The sequence below is a fragment of the Lutjanus erythropterus genome, chromosome 22 (assembly GCF_056507025.1).
Source record: "Lutjanus erythropterus isolate fLutEry1 chromosome 22, fLutEry1.hap2, whole genome shotgun sequence".
Classification (NCBI taxonomy): domain Eukaryota; kingdom Metazoa; phylum Chordata; class Actinopteri; order Lutjaniformes; family Lutjanidae; genus Lutjanus; species Lutjanus erythropterus.
The window spans coordinates 29,551,746-29,575,849 of record NC_139338.1 but is presented as its reverse complement, the minus strand read 5'-3'; the positions used below and the strand labels follow the sequence as shown (position 1 = coordinate 29,575,849).

Below are 24,104 nucleotides of genomic sequence, written 5' to 3'. Positions count from 1 at the left end.
GGATCCTCCACACCAACACGATGCGGCTCAGACCGCAGCAGCAGAAATCCGCCTCCCGCCTCCACCCCGCATCATTAACACGGCTCATCAACACACACACACACACACACACACACACATCTGTAACACACACCGAGCCGAACCGAACCGGCACAGATTTCTTCCCGAGCCAGGTCTCAGACCTACCTGCCATCCTGATGCGGATCGGAGCGTCACGCCTCTCCTCTGTGCTGCCGCGCCGCGCCGCGCCGCGCGCTCCCTGCAGGAGGAGGAGGAGGAGGAGGAGGCTGCAGGATCACACCTTCATCCTCCTCCTCTCTGTGTGTGTCCGCAGAGTCTTCCTCTGATCTGATCCGAACCCGTCAGTACCAGTCCCGGTCCTGCTCCGCCTGCTGCTGCTGAGAGTCACCTGATCTCCCTCTCTCTCTCTCTCTCTCTCACACACACACACACACACACACTGACAGAAGCTGGACCGGGTCAGACTGAGAGGAAACATGTAGAACCACAAAACTGTTCTTATATCAAATTAGATTCATTCATATTATTATTATTATTATTATTATTATTATTATTATTATTATTATTATTGTATTACCAAATAAAAAACAAAATAAATTAATGAACATCAGACAAACATATAAATAAAGTTTACAAATCATATGATGAGAGAGAAGTGAATCCTGTTTTGAAATGCTTTTCATTTTATTTTGTTAGGAATTATTTATTATATATAATATTTTTGTTTGGAAGATTTGAACAGTGTATTTTATTTTGAAGGTTGTAGTTTTATTTTGAGAAGCATTGGTTTTATTTTGAAGAGGGTTGCATTTTATTTTGAAAAGCACTGTATTTTATTTTTCAGAACATTGTATTTTATTTTGAAAAGCCGTTTTTATTTGGAAGAAGGTTGTATTTTAGTTTGAAAAGCATTGTGTTTTATTTTGAAGTGGGTTGTACTTTATTTTGAAGAGTGTTGAATTTTATTTTGAAAAACCTTGTATTTACTGTCTGTATCAATCTGTGATCCATCACAATAAAAGCAGGCAGAATAACACAGAAGAACTTTGTGCAAATATCGACAGTCTGAATTTGAAAATATCAGATATCAGTAAAAATCCAATATCACACATCTCTGTTTAAACCTTTTCAAAATAAAATAATACTCATTTTGATCTTTACAGAATCGGGTTTTTATTCTGCAGAGATGATGTGAACACAGAAAAGTCAGAGATATAAAAGTCTGATGAAAAACAAAATGTAAACAACAAACACTTACTGTGAGAAGAGATACAAAAATACAAAATAAGTGCTTCTAATATAAAAAGGTCTCCGATGGACAAAACAGTTTCAAACCCAAAACAAATATTTCTATTTGATAAAAAACAAATAGCTCAGAGGTCTAAATGTGTAAAATCATCAGTTCATGTGTTTGACCTGCTGCTGTACATTAACTGATCATAAACAAAGTAAACATTAACTGATCATAAACAAAGTAAACATTAACTGATCATAAACATAAACTAAGGGCTGTACTGTGAAGGAAGCTCAACAATCGATCGGTGATTTTACGAACATTCAGCTCAACAACTTTTCATTTTAACTTCCTCCCTCAGTTTAAAAGTCATATCGCTCATAAACAACCTTGTTTGGACAATAATTAGCTAAAGAACGTTTTACAGACGATTTAATCTGAAACTCTGAACATAACCTGCTGCTGACCAGGTGATGAGTTCAGCATCAGTTACCATGGTGATCTAGCAGGTTAAAAGAGAGACGCCTTCGTGACTCTGAACATCCTGGATTTAGACTCAACGTGTCTCACTAACTCATCAATCCGTCTTTGCTCTGACGAAACATCTTTAAACGTCTTTACTTTGTTTACACTTTGAGTCTTTTTTCATGTCACACAGGAAGCGAGTTTTGACGTGTCGTTGCAGACGGCGTTCGTTAAATGATGTACGAATAACAGGACATCATTTCATGTGTGATTTCAAACCATTCAGTCTGGACAGACTCGAACTTTATTACACCAAGACAGAAAGACTTCGTAAGGTGGACGGACGAGTCAAACAAACGCGAGCTCGTGTCCCGTGTGAAATGAAAACGTTGACTCAGTTTAACTTAAGTCCAATTTCTTACATCGGGATTTTTTCCTAGATGTAACCAAATGAACCGAACCCAACCAAAGTGGGACTGAAAATGTGCCGTCTCTAACCAGGACCGGCGTTTGGACTGCACCCAATCTGAAAGTGTGACGTCGAGCTTTTCGTACGCAGATTGAGGACAGCAGATCGGTTAAAGAGCTGCAGAGAGCTGAGGTGAAACCAGAACTGACAGGTTCTGATCCAGAAGGAAGAAAACCTTGTTGACATTATTGAGAAAACTAAAAATTCAGCCACAACTTTAACTCAGGTTCTGAAATCTGATAAGATGGAAAAGAAACACTGAATGAATGACTTCCTGAGATACAGAAGCTTGACAGGAAGTGATGTCTTTGGTTTTCAATCAACAAACTGTAAAACACCCTGATAAAACAAAAACAGTTATGCGTGATATTATATTATATCAGCATGTTATGTTGCAAATACCACTAAAGCTAGCCAAGTAAGCTAAGATGCTAATGTTAGCGTAATGAGAATTTGGTCATTAGTTTCAGGAGCGTCTTGTTGGTGACACCAGATTTAAAGTCATGTGATCATCGTGAAGCCATCAGACTGTCTGAAAAACTTCACTACTGAGATATTTTAGCCTGAACCAACGTGACGAACTGCTAACGAAGTTTAGTTTAGCAGTAACAGACTCGTCCAGGAGTAGGAGTGAAGCAAAGGAAACACTTCAGTTATAGAAACAAGTGAAGGCACTCAGTCAGGTCCAGTGTGTAGAGACGAGTCCACGTCACGTCCTAGTTTCTCTGCTGAGCGACCTGTGTCACCACCTCAGCCATCGAGACGAAACGTGGACGACGACAAACCCTCCTCTTGGTGTTGTGTTTGGGATTCCTCTGGTACATGTCTGCAGCGAAGAAGATCACAGAGTAAAAACAGTGAAGATCAGCTGCTGGTCAACAGAAACAACAACATGAACGACATTCAGAGACGTTAAATAACTGGAACTGTGGAAGGAAAAGATGAACAGGCTGAATTTAAAAGGTTTTCAAGTTTATCTGAAACTAATAAATACTTATGTCTTTATTATTTGTGTTAAATTGATCAAAAGGTTTCAAAAAATGTTTAAAATTTGAAATGACATTACATTTGTTGAAGGGCACATGTCAACTTGTTTAGAACTTGTTGGTCTGACCTGGGACTTGTGAGAATCTGTGCTGATTCCAGACTTCCTGTCAGGAATGAGAAGTTGTTTTGGGACTTGCTTGTCTCGACTCGAGGCTTCATTTGGGACCTTCTTGTCTTGCGGATTGCTAATTTTGACTCTGGACTTCACTTAAGCAGTCATTCAGAAGATACTTGTCTTGACCTGGGACATGACTTGTTATAGGACTTACATGTCTTGGCTTGACTTTCAGACTTTCCTGTCTAGTCTCTGTCTTAACTTGGGGACTGCCAATCTTGACTTGAGATTTGATTTAGGAAACAACTTGGGACTTACTTTCATGATTGGATTGGGGACTTGATTTGGGACCTTCATGTCCTGGTATGGGATTTGCCTTGTCAGTTTTGACTTGGGACCTGACTTTAGAAGTGACTTGTCTTAACCCAGGGCCTGACTTTATACTTGTCTCAGGGACTTATCTGTCTTAACTCTGTACCTGACTTGGTTTTGGGACCTTCCTGTCTTAATTTGGGGACTGCCAATCTTGATTTGAATTTCACGCGGAGGTGACAGTAACTCGTACCTTTGAAGCTGAGGACGTAGTGTCTTCGTCCTTTCATCACTTTGACTTCAGCTCTTCTGTCAGACAGGAACGTCTCCTCCAGAGTCTTGGATGTCACTGAGGTGCTGCGCAGCTTCTCATCCTGAGGTAACACAGACCAGTTAGCATGCTAACATGCTAATATCATGACCGCAGTCAGCATCCATTTGATGATTTAGGCCAAGTTACGCCAACAAGAATTAAATATTAAACCTGTTTAAATCACAAATTAACTTTAAATTGTTTCTCCAAACTGTGATGCAGCATTAAGTTTAAATGAGAGGGGTCTGGCTGCAGACCTCCGGCGTCAGGCTCCTGTCCCGGACGCCTCCGGCGTCAGGCTCCTGTCCCGTACTTGTGTATTTTTAAATACTTAATTACTCCCCATCGATTAATCGTAACTACGAAGAACTAGAGAGACAGCAGAGAGGAGGAGGGAGGTGAAGAGCCGACTGATAGAAAACTTTTTGGATGATAAATCCTGATGGCACTGAACAATAATCTGACTCAAATATGTGTCTGAAACAGACAGACGCTCGTCTCCTCCATCAAACGTTTGTCACGTCGCTGCGTTCTTCTGCAGCCTGCAGTGTGTTCTGGCCTTTAGGGTTGAAGACTAAAGTTCCAGGGTTGATGACCCGGAGAAAAAGGTTTAAATTTAAAAGACGTGGATCTTTAGTGAGGAGCCTGCTGACAAACGAGGATACTTGACACACACTGAAGGTGAAACTGAGGACCAATGATGTTCAATAAAAGGCAGAATCAACAGTGAAAATTTGTCATTTTATGTATTTTCATATTTGCTTTTTGAACTCAGATTGCAGTTTGAAGTCTTTAGCTACGAAACAATATAACATTTGAACTTTTAGTTAGTAAACAATGTAAAAAAGTGTTTTTCATCTAGTTAGCACACAATTTGACTTAATTAACTTTTTAGTTAATAGCACTTTGAGTTTACACCAATAAAGTTGGATTTACTAAACTGTGATTAGATCTCTGCTTCATTTTAAATGTGGATTTAAACCAAGTTTTGCTGAACTCTGATCAGAACTAATCTTAGATTAAAGTAATGTTTGTTTGTGCAGCAACACATTTAGTCTTTGAAGTTACTGAACTGAAGCAGAGTCCGACTCACCAGCTCTCCATACTCGATCCAGTTCCCCTGGTCTCCCTTGTAATACCAGCGCCACTGAGTCGTCAGGGTGTAGTGAGGAGGTTTCGTTACCGAGGAAACCGTGGAGAGACGGCGAACGGGCTGTAAGTCCCGTGTCTTCATCACAAAGTCGACGGGCTGATCTCCGCTGCTGGAAACACAGAGAAACATTTCAGTCGACAGCAGATCATCTTCACACCTGAACACCAGTGGGAGGTGACCTCTGACCTCTGAGTCTTAGACGGGTCACAGAAGTCCCGCTCAATGTCCTCCATGTCCTGCAGGTCCGTCCAGGTGACACCATCGAACACCTCCCACCTGTAGGGCAGGTGGAAGTGAACACTGCGGCATCCGTCTGCACAGAGAAAAAACTTTATTTATTCAACCTGCATGACGACAAAATGAAAGATCAGATCCAGTAAATCATCAGCTGATAATGGGAAATTTACATGATCAATTATTATTCTGACTGTAGATGATAAATATCTGTTACCAAAATATCTAATCTGACAGAAAATCTCAAAACATTTCATTTGGATTCTTCATCAAATTTTTCTATAAAAACAAAAGTAAGGAAACATTTGAAGAGTCAGAACTGTTGTGTTTCTGTTGTCATGGTGATTTGGAAGATTAAATGATTATTTATTATTTATTTATTATTATTAATCAAATCATCTGAGCCTTTGTTACCTTCACCTGCACAGGAACTACAGTTTACATTCATGAAACGATCAGTTCTCTTATCAGCATCAGAATCAATGATCTGAAAAAATCCATATTGTTCTGCAACAAAATCATAAAGTCTCGTCTGAGCAGGAACCATAAGACTTTTTTATTGAAGTTAAACTTTGACGAATGAATCAAGTCAATAACATGAAACAAAAATCTTACATATAAATAATTTTGATTAAAGTTACAAAAGTAAAATTCTGAAGGTGAATGAATGAGTACAAAAAATAGAATCTAAACTAGATTCTATTTTCATGAGGTAAAAGAAAATATATTTTTTTTTGATGAAAATTCAATCCATTTAGATGATTTGGATTCATTTAGAAAAATCGATCATAGAAACTGGAAGCCACAGTGTGAAAATTATATTCACATATACAGACTTTTCAAAATAAAATCATCTTAATAGTTTGTGCTGCAGACTCACTGGTTTAGTTTACAGGAAGTGAGAAGTGTAACTACCTGGAACTGTTAATAAAGTTGTTTAATATGAACTAAATGTTTGATGCAGTGAAATGAGACTGAAGACTGTAAACTTTGACACTTTGCTGCCATCTGGTGGAGTTTAAAGGAAACAGCAGCAGAGATCTCAGGTGACGATGAGGAGATGAAGAGACGAAGGTGAACTTACTCTGGAACTTGCAGCTGTTTCTGAGGAAGTGCAGACAGATGTTGGGTCTGTCGTCCGTCTGATCCGGAAGATTCTCTGACAGACACAAAAACACAAACAGCTGATTGATGCATGACACAAACACCTGTGGAGAAACTTAAGTGACCATATTTGGAGTGGTTCCTGTCACCTGCGGTCTCGGCGGCGGCGGCGGCGGCGGCGGTGGCGGCGAGGTGGTGCAGGTTCCTGTAGATGTAGGGCAGCTCCTGAATGATGCGTCCGCTCAGTCCTCTCTCCTCCAACATGCGGTGGCCGTGCTGGTCGATGGCGTGCTGCCGGTTGCACTTGCGTCCGAAGAGACAGTGGCCCTGAACAAAGTGCTGACACAGGTGCACTTTGGTGCAGCTCTCCTGGAAGGTGCAGCCGCCGTGACGCCCGGAGCCTTTGTTATAGTGCGCACACACCTGAAAGCAGAACAAAGAGCGACACGTCACACCTGAGGACAGACACACACCTGAGAACGGACCAATCAGAACTACAGGAGACACCAAAGAAAAGGCTGATCATAATTAGGACTCAACATCTCATAATTAAGATCTTATTTTCTAATTATGACACAAAGACTTTTCAATATGAGGACATCATCTTCTTCTAATCATTATTATTATTGTTAATTATTACAATTAATTAATTAGAGTCGTCCCATTATGAAAAAATCTTTTCACGTTCTAACACTGATGCATATTTCTTTTTCAGGCATCATAAAAATATCTTCCTCTAACATCATGAAATAAGAAATGATTTTATCTTAATTATGATATTGTTCTTCATATTTTTTAAATGATGAGATCTTGAAATTAATATTATAATAACTTCAAGATTTTAATTAAAGGATAATAATGGTGTATTTATGATTTAGTAAAGAGATCTTTTGTAATTATGAGATGTTGCATCATTATAAGAAACATATTTTTCTTTGGTTAACGTGTTGAACGTATGAACGTCAGTCTTTTACCTCTGTGGACACTTTAACATCTCTCACTTCTTTTGTTTTGTTTTTGGTTTTTGTTCTTTTTTCTTTATTACTCTTGCTTCTTCATTTAAAACTCTGGTTCTGTTTGAGGTTCTTCATGCTTCTCTTCACTCAGTTCTTCTTCACTGTTACTGTGTTAACACATGACACATAACACCTGCTGTATCATCCAATCAGAGTGAAGGATCCTCATCTGTGTTCCATCCACTGAAACTAGGACAGAAGCTACTCTGGTCCAAACCACAGAAAAGAGTGAATGTGAGAGAAAACACACAAACACAAACTGCAACGTGTTTAAAAAACACACATCCAAGAACACGAAGAAGAAGAAATGAAGCTCTGAATTAAACCTGACTGATTCAAAAATACATACGACTCAATACATTTATATTTGTTTTTTTGTTTACATAACAAACATCAGGTGTATTACAGGTGTGTCACAGGTGTGTCACAGGTGAGTCACAGCTGAGTCACAGGTGTGTGACAGGTGTGTCACAGGTGAGTCACAGCTGAGTCACAGGTGTGTGACAGGTGTGTTACCTCTGGCAGCAGTGTGGGGTCGTTCTGCAGCAGCAGCACAAACAGTTCGTCTTCGTTGAGCTCATGCAGGTGAAAGTCTCTCAGTAATCGATAGTTGTGATCTGATCGAATGTTGTGGGAGAATTTACACGGCTTCCTGCGACAAACGACAGCAATGCACACTGATCGGGATCAATAATCAATATTCAATATATTTAGAATAGTTAACACTCAGTCAGGGCCTTTGATGTAATTGATGTCTTTGAACTTGTAAAGATTTAATACATCAATAAAAATATAAAACCGTTTTGAATTTTCACTTTGATTAAAGTTGTAAATAAAGTAGTTTTAAGTTATTTGGACAAAACTCATGAAAAAGTGCTGAAACTGTGCAGATTATCTATTGATTATATGTTTCACTCCATTAATTAATGATTTAATTAGTCAGGCTGTAACTAGTGATTATTTACATTATTGATTATGAGCAGATTATTTTCATTTATTCAGTTAAAGAGCTCAAAGTGAAGTTTTCAAAATGTCCAAAACTATAAATATTCAGTTTTCATCTACAATCTTGTCAACTGTTGAAAAATAGGTCCAAACATATGGAGCACAGGGACAGAACTGAACATTTCTTTAAACTTCTGTCAATGTCTTTCCTGTAAGGATTATTATCAGTCAATCGATTGATCATTTTCTCCATTGATCAATTACTAGTTTGGTCCAAAAAAAGGTGGAAAATGTCCATCAGATGCAGTAAAGTGTGAGAGGAAACTTTCCACAACAACAGACGTTTGTTTGGTTTCTAAGTTTCATTTCTCTGCAAATTTAAAACACCTCATCACTCGTATCAGCTGATCAGCTGATGATGTCACATTTCTGTCGGCAGAAATCTGGGATGTGAGATTTTCATGAAAAATCTATTTTAAACACAGAAGATGATAACAGCAGGTTTTTGAACACATTTTTAAATAGTTTGAAGTTATTGAATTCTTGTCTGTGACAGTTTATACTTTAAAACAACTAAAGTAAAACAAAACATTTTATAAATTACAGAGATTTCATAAATATAAATTCTTAAAGAATAAAACTTTAGTATTTATCATTTTCCCTGATATTTCTCTGAGCCAAACCTGTTTCATTTTTATTTTTTTTTCCAATTTACATATTTAGTAATTCCCTATTTTTCCTTTAATTTCTTTTATTCACATTTTTAATCAATTGCACCTTCATTACTGCTTACATTATTAATAAATAATAATAATATTCTGAGTATTTTATTCTGATTCTTAGTGTTTTGTTTCTTTTTTCCTGAGAATAAATCGCAGTGAACATTAATCAATAAAGAGATATTAAAAAAAAAACCAATGCATTAATCAATAAATATGATTGTACTTGTAATAATTCTGTTGTCTGCTTTAACAGCAGCAGACTGAAGAACACTTGGATGTTCTCTGATGACTGTTCTCCTGTTCTGTTGTTCTGTTCTGCAGCAGTTTCACTTTCTGTTTCCTTAAGTTTCGTTTCTTCTCTCTGCTGCTGCAGGAAGTTTGTATCAGTCCGCAGCGGTAAATAGTTCCCGATCAATACCTTTGATCAAACATGTTTAGAGGCGTGTTTACTGCTGTTTTAGAACTACGGAAGCCCGCAGGAGGAGAAGTTTTACTGAGCATCACTACAGGATGAACTACGGAATGATTTTCTACCTGTTGCACCGTCAGCCACACCTGAGGCGGACTCACCTGCCCTTCCCGAACCTGCAGGTTCCGTAGATGAAGAACCTGCACAGGTGCAGCTGCTCACAGGACCCGGACTCGGACTCGGACTCGCAGCGCGCCTCCCGGCTGTACCTGCCGCACAGACGCACGGAGGTCCGGGCCACCACCGTGTGGTCCTCCTGCAGGCCGCGGACCACCAGGAAGCGGGGACATTTGTGCACGATGTAGCTGAACTCTTCTTCGGTGGTGTTGTGGAGCTGCTGCAGGTGCTGGTGCAGCTGCTGCGGGTCCAGAGAGCCGCTGGTGGAGCACAAGAGGCGGGTCGCGCTCAGGACCTCTCGGCTGTACACCGACATGATGCTGATCGATCAGCTGACTGACGGACACTTCAGCTGCTCACTGACGCTGACACGTCATCGGCACGTCACTGACACGCCTCCGCCACAGCGCTGTCACAATAAGAGCTCATACAGGCAGCCAATCACAGCGGCTCTTATTGTGTCGTTGCTGATCGATAATTCTGATAGATCGATAATTCTGATCACATAAAGTGGATTTTACACTGTAAAAAACAAACAAGTCAGCAGAACTAAAAATGTTTACAGAGATTATCAGAGGAGAAATATTTGGATCCAATAAAACGATCGATGAAGTAATAAATACAAATGATCGTTTTCTTTCTCGCTGCTGTGAAAGAAAGAAAAAATACAAAACATGAAAAGAAAGAAAGAAAGAAAGAAAGAAAGAAAGAAAGAAAGAGTTTTTCACTTCATTTAGTTTTGAACTTTTGTTTGAACATTTCAGATTCTAGTTTCTTTAAAAATCAAACACATCAGCTGTTCGATCAGCAGATTCTAGATCAGCGTGGCGTGAGACGTCCTCCTGCAGGTGTGTCCAATCAGACAGGTGAGACAGGTGAGTGATCAGACAGCTCAGTGTGTGTGATCGTCTGTGAGTCAGGATGGTGTCTGTGGTCTGTCTGTTCTGTCTGTTGACTCTTCAAACAGGTGAGAATCCATCAAACACTTCAGCTGCTGCAGGTTCAACACACTTTCATCTGAATGACTTCATGTTTAACTGCTGCTCTCAGGTCAGATTCAATTCTGCTGTAAATGAAGCTGATTATTGTCTGAAAGATTCACACCTGCTCATGTTCAATAAAATAAATTCTTCCAATTTTTACTGATACCAATATTAATCAATACTGTTATTGATACTACTCGACTTAACTTGGTGCCAAAAAAAAGACATGACATGAAAAGATCTGAAAAGGTCCAACAGTTATTTCTGGACTTTTTTTTAATGTTTTTGCAGAAACAAGTGAAATAGTTTTTAATATAATACAATAATTTAAGAGTTTTTGCATCGATCTGCATCTTTGAGTGAAATGAAATTAATCTGTTTGATTTATTCAATCAGTTTCATGAATGAGTTAAATTTCTCTGCTTCTGTTTTGTGTCTTTTTCTTTTAGTCTCCTCAGATTTAAAGTTGGATGAAAATCCGCAGAATGTGACTTTAAATGAGACTTTAAACGGTAAGCAGAATTTCTTTATGTTATATAAAATCTTTTACAGTTTTAATTTAAACTCAGTATGACTATTAAAAACACGTTGTGTCAGACCTGTCCGGGGTGCGTTCCTTCATTCTGGAGGAGGAGATGGAGACCAGGATCATTGGGGGTCAGGAGGCCTGGGCTCACTCGTGGCCCTGGCAGGTTTCTCTCCGCTTCGCCTCGATGGCGGCGTGCGGAGGAGCCGTCCTCAGCCCGCTGTGGGTCGTCTCTGCTGCGCACTGTTTCAAAAGGTCAGAGGTCACATGTGAGACCAGGTTCACACAGACTAGGACCAGGTTTACACAGACTAGGACCAGGTTCACGCAGACTAGGACCAGGTTCACACAGACTAGGACCAGGTTTACACAGACTAGGACCAGGTTCACACAGACTAGGACCAGGTTCACCTAAACCATGTCCCACACGTCTAAATCAGAATATTCAACAAGAATTAAAAAAAAAAAAATTACTGCCTAATTCTGAATTGTGTTGTGAAAAACCAGCTTTCATGTAAATGCAGTCGTGACATCAGGTCAGTTCGATCAGGACAAACTGTCTGTCTGTGTGTCTCTCTGCAGATACAACAAAGCTTCTTTCTGGACGGTTCTGGCTGGAAAACATGACCTGGATAATCCTCAAGAACCTGGACAACAAGTTAGAAACACATTAACATCAAAATCCTGTTCAAATCTAGATCCACCAGCAAACCTTCAGAAAACCATCAGAGTCCTGAAGGTCTTCACTCTCTGTGTCTCTGGATGAATTAGTAAATTATCAGCTGACAAAATCTTTGGCCTTTTTCTAAAACGTCATCATGCAGCATTCAAGTCAAAACGAACTGAAGAAAAACTATAAAGAGATTATATTTCTATTTATTTATAAATGGTCGCTCATCACTATGAAACTCCTCTTATTTTATTTAAAGATCGTGCTGCACAAATGTTTAACCTTCATCTGGTTGTGACTGGCTGACATGAACTCAAGTGTTTAAAGGTGCAGTCTGTAGGATTTAGTTGTATCCAGTGATGATCCTGATGAAAGTTTGTATCTAGAGTCATTGTTTGGTTTGTCTGTTCTGGGCTCCTGTAGAAACACAGTGGTTCAACATGATGCTCCTTCTGTAGATTTAAAGGGTTCGTTCTAAAGAAATGAAAACACAACAGGATGACGTCCCTGGTTTTTCTTCTGTTGCCTTCAACAGCCTCGTCTCTAAGTAAAACCACTCTGTGCCGACTGTCCCGTTGTTGTCCTGTGGAGACGGCGGCGGCAGCACCTCCAACGTTCTGTGCTCAAAGTTTATGTCATTTCAGTTTTGACCTCACTGACCTCAGATGTGTGAAAGCCACACATGCAGAGGAGAGAGAGAGATGGCTGAATGTAGAACTAACATTTTTACAACATTCACAACGATGAAACAAAGTAGACAAATCACACAAATCACAATCAAGGGTTCCTTTTCAGACACGACTGACAGAAAGTGTTTCAAGGTTCCCCAAACTCTAGAACACAACATTAAAAACAGACTATGATCTCACTAGTAAACAAAACGCACGGCAAAATGTCAACAGACCGATCAGACTACGAGATCCGTGAATCCCACAGTTGATCAGCTTATGGGAATTCAATGCTGAAGTTAGCTTAGCCGTTTATATACCAGACAGACAGGACATATGGTGCTGTGTCTCTGTGACCCACCTCACAGTGAGTCCAGGACAAATTCCTATCCTGTGAAGTTTGTACCTAAAACTGTCCACCCTGCCACGTCCAGACAACCTGAGTTAGAAACAAGGACACAACATTTCGTTCTTTAGAAAAAAACAAAGCTTGTAGAAACACAGTTTTCACTACTGATGCAAATGAATGACAAAACTCTAAAAGTTAGATTTTAAATACTAAAAGTTAATAAATGAAAATGTCTTTCTGTCCAGGTGGTTGGTGTCTCTGTCATCATCAACCATCATGGCTACAACACTCGGACCAAAGAGAGCGACATGTCTCTGCTGAAGCTGCAGCAGCCGCTCTTCTTCAACCGGTTCGTCCGACCCATCAGCATCTGGATGAGTCCACTGCCCACCTTCAAGAAGTGTACCATCACCGGCTGGGGCTCCACCCGAGAGAGTGAGGGATGAGTCTTCAAAGTCCGTCCTTCAACACACTGGAAACAAAGAGCTCATTTGTTAAACCTGATGTCTCTGGTTCCTCAGATGGTCCTCGAGTCCACAGACTGCAGGAGGTGAACGTGACAGTCCTGCCCCCTGATGACTGTAACCAGTATTATCTCGGCAGGATGAGACCGTCCATGTTCTGTGCTGGGAAGTACGGGGGAGGAATCGACGCCTGCCAGGTGCGACCTCAATGTCCACGAGACACAAGAGACAGAATCTGATGACTTTACGGTTCACATTAGAGAATCGAGGAACACTTTCTCTTTGCTACTTTGTCTGGTGCCTTTTGTTGTGCTGTCTTCTCTTTGCTGTCCTGTCTTGTCTTCTAATTGTTCTGTCTTGCTATCCACTGTTTGTTGTCCTGTCTTGTCTCTTTAATGTTGGACTACCTGTTTTGTCTCATCATTGTCCCATTTTTTCATGGTGCTTGATTCTTTGATATCTTGTCTTCTCTTTGTGTCATTTCCTGTCTCTGTTGTCCTGTCTTGTCTTTTTGTCATGTCCAATGTCCTGTCTGAGTCTTTAACATGGTCCTGTCCTGTCTGTATCTCAGGGGGACTCTGGAGGTCCTCTGTCCTGCTTCACTGGCATCAGGTACGAGCTGGCAGGTCTGGTGAGTTGGGGAGTCGGTTGTGGACGAGCCAGAAAACCAGGAGTCTACACCAAAGTCCAACAACACACTCAGTGGATCTCTGATGTCATGAGTGAGTCTCACAGATGATCCAGCACCTGTTTACCTGTTCACCTGTCTGCAGAGCTCACATTCTGTATCATTTACAGATGATCAGAATATCATGTATTCAGATGACATCACTGAGGGTAAGTTTACGTCACACTGTGTTCTTACCCAGAAAATATTTCACTATAAGTCCATCGTACAGGTGTTCACATTATACTGTCCACCCATGTATGATTGATCTTGATTTGTTCACCTGGATGGCAGAGGACAGGTGTGGGAGGCAGCAGAGCTCCAGCTCTGAGAAGCCTCCTGGTCTTGCTGGTCTCTTGGTGTCCCAGGATGGTGAGGTGTCTGTGGGGAACGTGTCAGAGTCCGATCCCTTTGTCTGGCCCTGGCAGGTCAGCCTGCAAGCCAATGGACACCACTACTGCAGCGGAGTGCTGATCCATCACCGCTGGGTCATGACCGCAAAACACTGCAATGTCAGGTAATCCATTCAATCAATGACTGGATTAAAGTGCAGAATCACCACGTCCGATGGTCCCGATATACTTTATTAAGAATATAAGGGACACAACATACAGTAACCAATAAGAGAGTTCAAATAAAACAACTGCACTACAACCATCTATGTTAAAGGGATGTTTGAGAAGGGGAAGTTCTTGGGCAGGTTGTAATGAAGTTAATGAAGGTCAGTTTGAAGTTGGAAGATTTCAACATGTCTGTCTTCATCATGCGATGAAAGAGCAGCCCAGAGATGGGAGCCACGGTAGGCAACTGATTTGAGACCAGCATCAACGGAGTGAAGAAGGTGTCCTAGAGTATATGGCATAATGGTGGTGCAAGTCTGTGCAAGGCCTTATAAATTAAAAGAGGAACCTTAAAATCAGTTCTTGTTTCCACTGGTGAGGTCAGAATTGGTATTTATATGATGAAAGTTTTTAGTTTTTGTCCAAATTTGAACCAAACCGAAGACTTCTGGTGGCACAATTGGGAGACCAAAAGGAAGGTGTTACAATAATCAAGTCTAGACGATAGAGATGAACTGCAGTTTCAGCATCATGCATGTCCAGTCAGAATCACAGTTAATTAGTAGATCATGACTATTAAGAATATCACTGCTACGTCAGGTAATACTGCTGGTACTACTGCATTCACTGCTGCTGGTACCACGCTCAGGTCAGACCTCAGTACCAGTTGTGTTCCCTGCAGACCTCATGAGGGAACACAATTGTCCCTGCTGACTTGAATTTGTGTTTGCAGAGCTAAAGAGGATGTGGTGGTTCTGGGAGTTCATGACCTCCGCTTCTCATCGTCTCAAACTGTCCCAGTGGACAAAGTCTTCAACTTACCGCAGGACAGCAGCTTCCCCCCGAAATCTGACCTGTCGCTGCTCCGCCTCAGCGTGCCTGCCAGATTCAGTAGGAAGTCCACATTTTACATTTCACAGTAGTGTCGTGGACTGTATGTTGTGTATAGGTTTGTTCCAGGCCTTTAACGAGTGAAATATTGAAACTGCCCTCTGATCGTGTCTCCAGGTTCTAATGTTTCTCCGGTCTGTGTCCCTGATGAGGACGAGGAGCTGGATGACAGCTGGTCTTGTGTCACAACAGGCTGGGGGGCCACAAAAGGAAGAGGTGGACACTTGATGTGAAATCCTTGACACAGACGGATCAAACTGAACAAAAAATGACCTCATTATTAAAAAAGACAACCTTAAAGGAATGGTTATTTGTCTCTCATGTGTTTGTTATGTGCAGTGGACATTGATCCGGACCGGCTGCACCATGCTGGACTGACTCTGGTGAATCAGACACGATGCAGGGAGAAGTGGGGACGAGGACTCATCAGTGACTCTCACATCTGTTCACATCCTGCAGGATCCGCCTCCTGCATGGTAACTCCACCCTGACATCCACGTACATCAGCTGAACCATATGCTCCGAGTCGCTCTCACATTATTGGCTATTAACAATAGAAATAAAAAAACAAAACAAAACATGGACATGAGTAAAAGTCGTCTGATAGTAACTCCGAGTTGCTGGGAGTTAAGAGCGACCAATTACAGAAACTTGCTGTTACAAGTTTGGGTTGTAAACGGGTGAAAACATTTCATCATTTCTTCTTCTTGTAAGAAAACAATACTTTAAGTGTACCCTGTCCTCTCTGTCATCCTTTTGGAAAACATCAAAGTGTTCAGATTTTTGTCCGTATTTTCCATGTGACTCTTTGGAAAATTCCTGGACCAAATGTCAGACTGGTTTGGTTTCCTCCTCATGTGCCACTGTGGCTCTTTTTCTCATGCTGGTTTCCCTTTTTTCTGGTTCTGACATCAGCCTGACCACAACATCCTGTAAAGGTCCTTTTCCACCACATTCGTTCTGGTTCTTGAACTGGTTCCATTCAAGATTTTTGGAAATCTTGGTACTATGTAGAGAACCAGCACAAGTTTGCACCAGTTTTGAGTGGAACCACTGTAATGACGGATGCCTCGTTGACAGAGGCGCTGCACCTCGACCTGCAGAACCTGATACACCTAGTTTGGTTATCAAAAACAACCTGCTATTTGTTTAGACTTTCAGACATGCAAACCAAAGAACTTGTCTTCCTCTCTGCAGGGTGACTCTGGAGCTCCACTGTTGTGTCGGAAGCGCGGTGCTTACTTCCTGTTTGGTGTGGTCACATGGGGAAGCAGACTCTGTGATGCAGACAGACCGGCCATCTTCTCCAGAGTCTCAGATTATCACTCCTGGATCACTGAGGTGACTGAGGACATCTGAATGTTTCTGTCACAAAATAAACTCCTTGAACTGGAAGCTGTTTGTCCTCGAGCTGTTTGAACTGGAGACGACACTTTAAGGTCACTTATTATCTTTTCTGGAGCTTTCAACTTCATCTCACAGTCTTCATCAGCGAATGGAGTTGTGGGAATGATGCAAGTAAGGAACTGAGCTCTGGAAAAAGTAAGAGAACCTTGAGTTAAAACAGAAGATTTGACAACCTTTACTGGTTTTATTTGGCTCAGTTGGTGGTTTGGAGGTTGAGGAACTTTGGAGGACCAAGTTTGGGAACTTTATTTTACCCCTCAAAAAGCCCCTGCTCTGATGGGTAGTGCTCTCTAAAGTGCAGGAAGTTTGGGGGTGGGGCTTGCAGTGCTGAACCTTTCTGATTGGTCAAGTACTCACAGCATGTATATCAGTCACCATTTTTAAAAATCTGCAGCTAAAAAGCAGTTGGTATTTATTCATTGTGCTTCGACACATCAACATGACAAATTCAACAGATGAAAATGAAAGGCTGATGATGTCATATAGTCAGTACAGCTGTTTTTAAATGTCACTTTTTAGACGAGGAGGAAGTGCAGACAAGAACAGGCTGAGGGAACTTTTAAAACCATGTTTCCACCCAACATACCTGGAACTTTTGGTTCCAGGAGCAACTTTTCGAGGATCTAAAAATGAAAGGTCAAATTCTGTGAGTACTGCCTGAAGACGAAGTTTAAGACTCTGACATGCAGCTGATTCAAGACCAAACACGGTCAGATTCACTGCTGCTAAACTGACTGCTACATTTTCTAATCACAGTTTACTGAGCTGGAACTTTATTTTCTGAGAAATTCTTTAATGTCAACGTGTTTTTACTGTACAAGCTGCTTCATGTTTGTCATTCTGAAACAGCTCATCACTGGTTTAGGATTTTCTCTGGTGTCGTAAACATGAAACTGTGAATGTTACAGAAACATTTAAAAAAACATTTAACTTCAGTTGCACACAATTCTTCACTTTTTAAAAAAAAATCTCTGCAGATAACCTAAAACAAAGTTTAAAAATTCTAAAATTGCATCTGTCCTGAAATCTGTTTACCATGAGAATATTTTTCTTGAAAACAGAAAATCAAATGTGAATGGATCTTTATCAGTGGCACATTTAAGCCTCCCACAGGTAAGAAATGTTCCTGTAAACAGTCGTCCATTCATCTCCTGGACTGAACCATCAGTTTGTAAAATCTGCTCTGAAGTTGCCAGACATTATTATAGAAAACCTTCTGGAGACATCAGGCTTAAAAACTTGACTGGAAGCACCTGAGTGTTTAGTTGGCTGTGGGGGGGGGGGGGGGGGGGGGGGGGGGGGGCTGATGATGAATGTCCAGTCCTCAGAGAGACAAGCCTGAGACAGGACTCAGCTGCTGTCCTCTATCAGTAGAGAAAATAAAAGTCAGTGCAGACGTCCATGATGAAACGGTGTTTGATGCTAGTTGCAGGACTTTGAGTCCACAGAGGTATTAAAAACAGTTCTTAGTTCCAGTTCAGCAGTGAGCAGCAGCAGTTTGTCCTCAGCTGTCCTGCAGCAGGTCGTAGGAGCCTCCATTCACCACCTCATGTTTGTCCTCCAGCTGCAGACACACAGGAAGTCTCGACTTATTATCAGTTATCTACAGTCTGTGTTCAATCTGCATACAAACATCAAAATGTCTGAGCAAACTTTTAAAACTTAAATAGTTTTAATTATTGAAGACATGAATTCAGATGAACTAATCTTTGCATTAAGAAACTATAAAGTGTTGGTCTCATTTATTCAGTGGTTACCGTTTTTACCGAGGGTGTGTTATAATGAAACTATGACTCAGCTGCTGACTCACTGTGACATCAGATGTGTTGGACTCAGCAGGTTCTGGAGCTGCTTCATAAACTGGGTTACAGATGGTGCGAATGCTGCTGTCTGCAGGTGGACCTTCTTCCTCCTCTTCATCCTCCTGTCAGAGAGACCAAAGGTCAGCACTGAGAATCTCTCAGACACCAATATCATCAATTGGCTCATAACTCATAAAAATAATTAACATCTTGTACAATAATGAATTTCTTAAACTGGTTTTATACTAACATGAGTTAACTTACTTTTCCTTCTCTCTAAATATTATGATGTTAAATGCACTGAAAAATGTAAAAAATGTGACAGAAATCCTGATGTGTACTAAGTGTTATATATATATATATATATATATAACACTTACATACACACACATACATATATATACATACATATATATACATATATATATATATATATATATATATATATATATATATACATATATATATATATATATATATATATATATATATATATATATAAATATATATATACATTCTACTTGTTGGTATCTTATACAACTAGTTTGTGTCACACTAACACTAATGTGTATTAAATTAACACGTATAAATACTTGTTCTGCTAGTTTAACACATATTAGCATGAGTATGTGTTATACTAATACCTATACATACGTATGCTTTACTAGTTTGTGTTATATTAACAAATGTTAGGATATAATAACGTGTGTTTATGTTAATAAATGAGTCATTGTGACATTGACAAATATATTTCTAATAATGTGTATAATACCAACAACTTATATTCTTACAAACAAATGTGAGTATAGCAACGAGTATTGTTTTTTACTATGTCTGTGCCATATGGACAGTTTGTGCTGAAGGTGGCGCGAGAGGAAACCTCAAATAGAAGAGTTCATCCTGAGAGGAAGGGAAATGTGCTGCAACGATTTTAAACTGACCTCTGAACTACGTCTCCACTGTTACAAACTGTTTGTAATGAAACTGATGAATAAAACCTTGAAGTAGTGGAACTGGAACGGTTTGGTCTTGTGGGCGTAGAAGTGGTAACCAACAAAGACGACTCCTGCCACCAGGACGATCAGCAGCACCACGCCCACTCCCATCCCGGCCTTATGTGCCACGTGCATCTGGAGAACCAATCACAGACGACCTCAGAGGTCAAATATGGAAAAACGTGGATTATACAGTATAGTAACTGTTGTGTCATTATGACATTGCTCACTTCTTGGCGAGGAGGCGGGGCTTTCAGTGGTCCCTGGAGAACATGTATGATCCCGTTTGAAGCCAGGACGTCTGAGTTGGTGACGAAGCGGTCGTTGATGTAACGAGATGACTGAAGAAATGAAAGAAAAGGTTTCTACTTTCTGAAAACAACTTTTGATAAATCTGTCAAGTCCTGATAGATTTTCTATCAAATATGTCTAAATTCTGCCAGATGTGAGTGACATCATCAGTAATAACAAATCTGACCATGGCGGACGGGTTGAGCAGGTCGGCGACTCCGAGCACGCTCAGAATCCCAACACGAGTCCTGATCCTGCTGCCGTTCTTCAGCTGGTTCAGAGGTAGAGCTTGACCCTCCGACAGGTGGAACTCAATGTCCCGCTGAGACAGAGTCTGCAGGGACACAGGAACAGGGACGGACAGGTGAGGATATGTTAACAGCTAGAAGTCTAATGCTTTGTGTGTGACTCACCTGGTTGTCAGGCAGGCCGTCGTTGTCGGGCACAAACAGCGTTGATTGGACCGTCAGGTTACTGAGACGCTTCACGAACAGCTTCCCCGACTCAGACACCTGAGAGTAGTTCAGGATTTGCTGCAGAAGAAAAAATCAGAACTGAACATTCAGCTAATCGAAGACGAAGCTGAATTATTTCATCAAAACATTTGATCAACAGGAAGTGTTAAACTGTGACTCAGCAGAAAACACGTCAGACTCACAGTGAGGAAATTGGAGAAGGTGGCGGTGGATCGGAGGACCTGCAGCAGGTTTCCTGTGCAGCTGAAACCGTCGCCAACATAACCGACCTGACACTCACACTTCACCTCTGACACACAGCAGATTGTCGATTATTAATAAATCCTAATCACATATGATCCAATGATCAACCAAACATTTTGGGTTTTCATGTGATGGTAATGAAACACAGTATACTTGGTCCTTTAAGTGTTTAAAGTGTTTTTTTATATTGTACTGCCAGTAGATGGCAGTGTTGCTCAGGAGTGTTAGGGCCACATTGAGAGAAAAAAAAGTAGGAAGACATTTTTTATTTTGTATTCAGTGAATAAAGTTGAAATGTTTGAGAATCAAAATGGTATTTCTTGCCCTTCATCCGGTAGCAGAAGGCGTCCCAGGTCTCGCTCAGGTTCCTGCGGGTACCGTAGTCCACAATGCCCACATGACCAAAACCACAGTTGGGATTGGAGTAGGTGGTGGGGTACGCCACCCGGGCCTGATCCAACCAGCCGGCAGCACACATGTTCATCCCGCCCTGCAGACACCAGACAGATAGTTTTTTTGTGTTTTTTTTTTTTCAAAACTCTGGTTTCTGATTATCCATGTGAAGTGTTTGGGAAATGATGATGTCATCCTTTGTGTCAAAAGGATGCACCTGAACAAAAACACTGCTGGTTTGTTCATACGGTTAGCAGTGCGTGGCTTTGTTCCAGGAAGGTGTTACATGAATATAGGTGTAAAATAACAATAGATAAATATCACACATGCTCTGAATGTGGATATTTGATATGTGTTGTTAATGTAAACATCATCGCCACCTACTGGCCCAGTACACTAACTTCAGCGTCTGGAATTGTTTTTGTTCTTGTGTGTCCAGTGATATTTTGTAAAATGAAGATCGTGACGACAGGATTTTGATTTTAAATGAAGGAGAAAAGAAAAATATGTGTGTGTGTGTGTGTGTGTGTGTGTGTGTGTGTGTGTGTGTGTGTGTGTGTGTGTGTGTGTGTAAATAAGACCTTAATTCAGAGACCCTCAGACAGCATTAATATGACATTTGTCACTATATATTGACCTAAGTGTGTATCTGTATCTGTGCTATGTTCACTGACCTGCTGAGCGTAGGACAGCTGGGTGTATGTAGCCAAGCCTCCTCCCTCTGCAGTGCAGGCCTGTTGAGCTGCAGCGTAGGTCAGTTTGTACTGACCGCTGGCTGAACGATAGTGAAACACACCAAGCTTTGCATCTACACACAAAACAGTAGAAAACACACATTAGAACTCACAGATGTTTGATACTGTGGATATTTGGCCTGTTCCTCTGACCAATCCTGTAAAATTACACTAAAACATCTATTGAAGGAATATTCAAAGTATAATGAAGGGTATAAAGTTGTGTTTTCTTTAAGTCCATTTAGACACCGCCTGAACCCGCCTGTCGCTTCAGACTAATTTAATTAATTAATTATGAAGCTTTTTCCCGTCTGTAAACTAAACATTTCATTTAAATATTTAAATTCAGTGGTGAGTTGCTTCAGTGTTGGAATTATTTTTGTTTTCTGGTTTGCATTTATTGAAACAAGAATCTCAGAGCAGAACTGTCCACGTACTTTTGGCCACATGTTTGAGCTGACAGGTTCACATCATGACCTCATGACAAAATGACATCCAATCAGATTGAACCAAAACATTTGTATCCACATACCTTCAAAGTGCAGGTCACTACATTTGGCGTCCTGGTGACACTGTCCGTTGTCTTGGAGACAGCGGCTGATTGGCAGCTGTTTGAGCTCACAGGTGACTCCGTCTCCAATGTAGTTGTCCTTACAGGTGCACTTCTTCTTCCCCTGTCCACACAAAGACACACATCACATGTTGCTGAACACACACACGCCTGAGGCTCTCTAAATGTATGTGAGTGTGTCATTGTCCTCACAGGAGCCGTCATGGTGCAGGTGGCGTGTTCATGGCAGCCGCCGTTGTCCCCAGAGACACACGGGTCGATGGGCTGACAGGTGAAGCCATCTCCAGAGTGACCTTTAGGACAGGTGCAGCTCACCTGTTCTCCTTTCTGAGAACACTTGGCTCCTTTAGCACAACCACCGTTCCAGAACTGACACATGTCCACCACTGTGGACGGAGAGAGAGAGAGACAGACAGAGATGTTGAAATCATCACATACTGTGATTGTTGTGTGTTGTATTTGAAGTGTTTTTACCTGTACAGGTGTACCCGTCTCCTTGATAAAATGGCCGGCACACACAGGTGTTGTTTTCTTTACAAATGGCTTTTGGAGAACAGGACGGAGAACACTGGAAGACCTCAGCTTCAGGAGACACAGATACACTGTCAGCATGAAGGACAAACTCACAAATCATCATTCTACACACAGAACCAGGTGGAAACTTCACAGCATCAGTCCCGAGTCCCGAGTCCCGACAGACTGACTGACTCTTTCTGTCTCTCTTGTCTCCAAAATGTTGTTGTATAGTTAGAAAAGAGACGCGAACAAAAACAGAGTCTCATTTCCAGCTGATGATGGTGGATTTTGTCACTAAAATAAAGACTCACAAACAGATTTCATAAGTGCAGCTGCTGATGTAAGCTAATGCTAATGCTAACTGGACTTGAGTCAGCTGAGAGTCTCCAGCTGATGTTTTAATGTTTCCATCTGACACGTTTTAAAACAAGAACCCTGTGAAAGTGTTTATGTAAAGTTAGCTAACAGCTGCGTACATGATATAACATTAATGCTAACAGACTGAGGCTAAAGCTAGCTTACATCTCAGCTAACATTGGTCAGATGGTGAAATACAGCAGGTATATCTACATGATAGATGACAGAAATACACTCATTAACGTGGGAAAAGGAAACGCAGGGACTCGATTAGAGCAGCGGACCTTGAGACGGGTCACCGAGCCAGACCAGCTGGACCACGATCACCACAGGAAGAGCTGAGACAGCGAGTCAGAGAGAGACGCATCATCATCGACCCACTTTGATTCTTCATCAGCCCTCATCCTCCTCCTCAAACCCCCACAGAACAAATGCAGATGCAGTGGATCTAACAAGTTTGACTGGAGGTAAATTTACTGCAGCTAGTTAGCTAGCATTAGTTAGCCTGACATGCTAATGTTAGCAGCTTATGTTACAGCAGATGAAGACAGAGTTTGATCCATTCACCACATGTGTGCTCTTGTGGTTCATGACAGACTCATGAAACTCACACCTTCAACAAGCCTGACAGACCTGCAGTGAGCATCAGGACCAGGACTCTGGATCACCAACCACCCCCTGACACACAGTCAGGACTAGAAGGTCTTCTTGGACTCACCTTGTGGGGTCTCGCAGCGTTCTCCGGTCCATCCGGCCTCACAGAAACATGCCCCTGTACCTCTGCGTCCTGCATCACATGACCCGTGTTCTGTACAGTTACAGGCTGAGAACCAGAAGAAAATAGATTCTCAGGATCATCAACCCT

The 24,104-nt window shown here is 41.2% G+C and overlaps 3 protein-coding genes across 3 annotated transcripts in view; 1 reads left to right on the top strand and 2 right to left on the bottom strand.

The window, feature by feature from the left end:
• Nucleotides 1-2,797: 2,797 nt before the first annotated feature.
• parp12b (poly (ADP-ribose) polymerase family, member 12b) lies at nt 2,798-10,191 on the bottom strand. Its single transcript, XM_084710871.1, has 8 exons — nt 9,661-10,191; nt 7,940-8,075; nt 6,557-6,830; nt 6,388-6,462; nt 5,256-5,382; nt 5,010-5,178; nt 3,857-3,977; nt 2,798-3,015 (listed from the first exon to the last, which is right to left on the bottom strand). The coding sequence occupies exons 1-8, from the start codon at nt 9,990-9,992 to the stop codon at nt 2,906-2,908; spliced, it is 1,344 nt and encodes a 447-aa protein (XP_084566997.1). The 5' UTR covers nt 9,993-10,191; the 3' UTR covers nt 2,798-2,905.
• Nucleotides 10,192-10,597: 406 nt separating this feature from the next.
• On the top strand, nt 10,598-17,015 carry ovch1 (ovochymase 1). The gene is made up of 13 exons (XM_084711521.1): nt 10,598-10,643; nt 11,109-11,171; nt 11,257-11,440; nt 11,768-11,843; nt 13,118-13,307; nt 13,394-13,533; nt 13,908-14,058; nt 14,135-14,173; nt 14,298-14,520; nt 15,297-15,454; nt 15,572-15,670; nt 15,794-15,930; nt 16,652-17,015. Exons 1-13 carry the CDS (start codon nt 10,598-10,600, stop codon nt 16,811-16,813), a joined length of 1,668 nt encoding a protein of 555 aa, XP_084567647.1. The 3' UTR covers nt 16,814-17,015.
• A 1,143-nt stretch (nt 17,016-18,158) lies between these two features.
• Nucleotides 18,159-24,104, bottom strand: part of stab2 (stabilin 2) — a 31,051-nt gene continuing 25,105 nt past the window's right edge. Inside the window, exons 57-69 of the mRNA XM_084711520.1 lie at nt 23,958-24,062; nt 22,841-22,948; nt 22,559-22,752; nt 22,328-22,469; nt 21,736-21,869; nt 20,993-21,158; nt 20,608-20,714; nt 20,363-20,482; nt 20,137-20,283; nt 19,889-19,999; nt 19,662-19,793; nt 18,672-18,785; nt 18,159-18,425 (exon numbers count right to left, since the gene is read on the bottom strand). Coding sequence (XP_084567646.1) covers nt 18,366-18,425; nt 18,672-18,785; nt 19,662-19,793; nt 19,889-19,999; nt 20,137-20,283; nt 20,363-20,482; nt 20,608-20,714; nt 20,993-21,158; nt 21,736-21,869; nt 22,328-22,469; nt 22,559-22,752; nt 22,841-22,948; nt 23,958-24,062 — 1,640 coding nt within the window. The 3' untranslated portion in view covers nt 18,159-18,365. The remainder of the gene's footprint in view (nt 18,426-18,671; nt 18,786-19,661; nt 19,794-19,888; nt 20,000-20,136; nt 20,284-20,362; nt 20,483-20,607; nt 20,715-20,992; nt 21,159-21,735; nt 21,870-22,327; nt 22,470-22,558; nt 22,753-22,840; nt 22,949-23,957; nt 24,063-24,104) is intronic.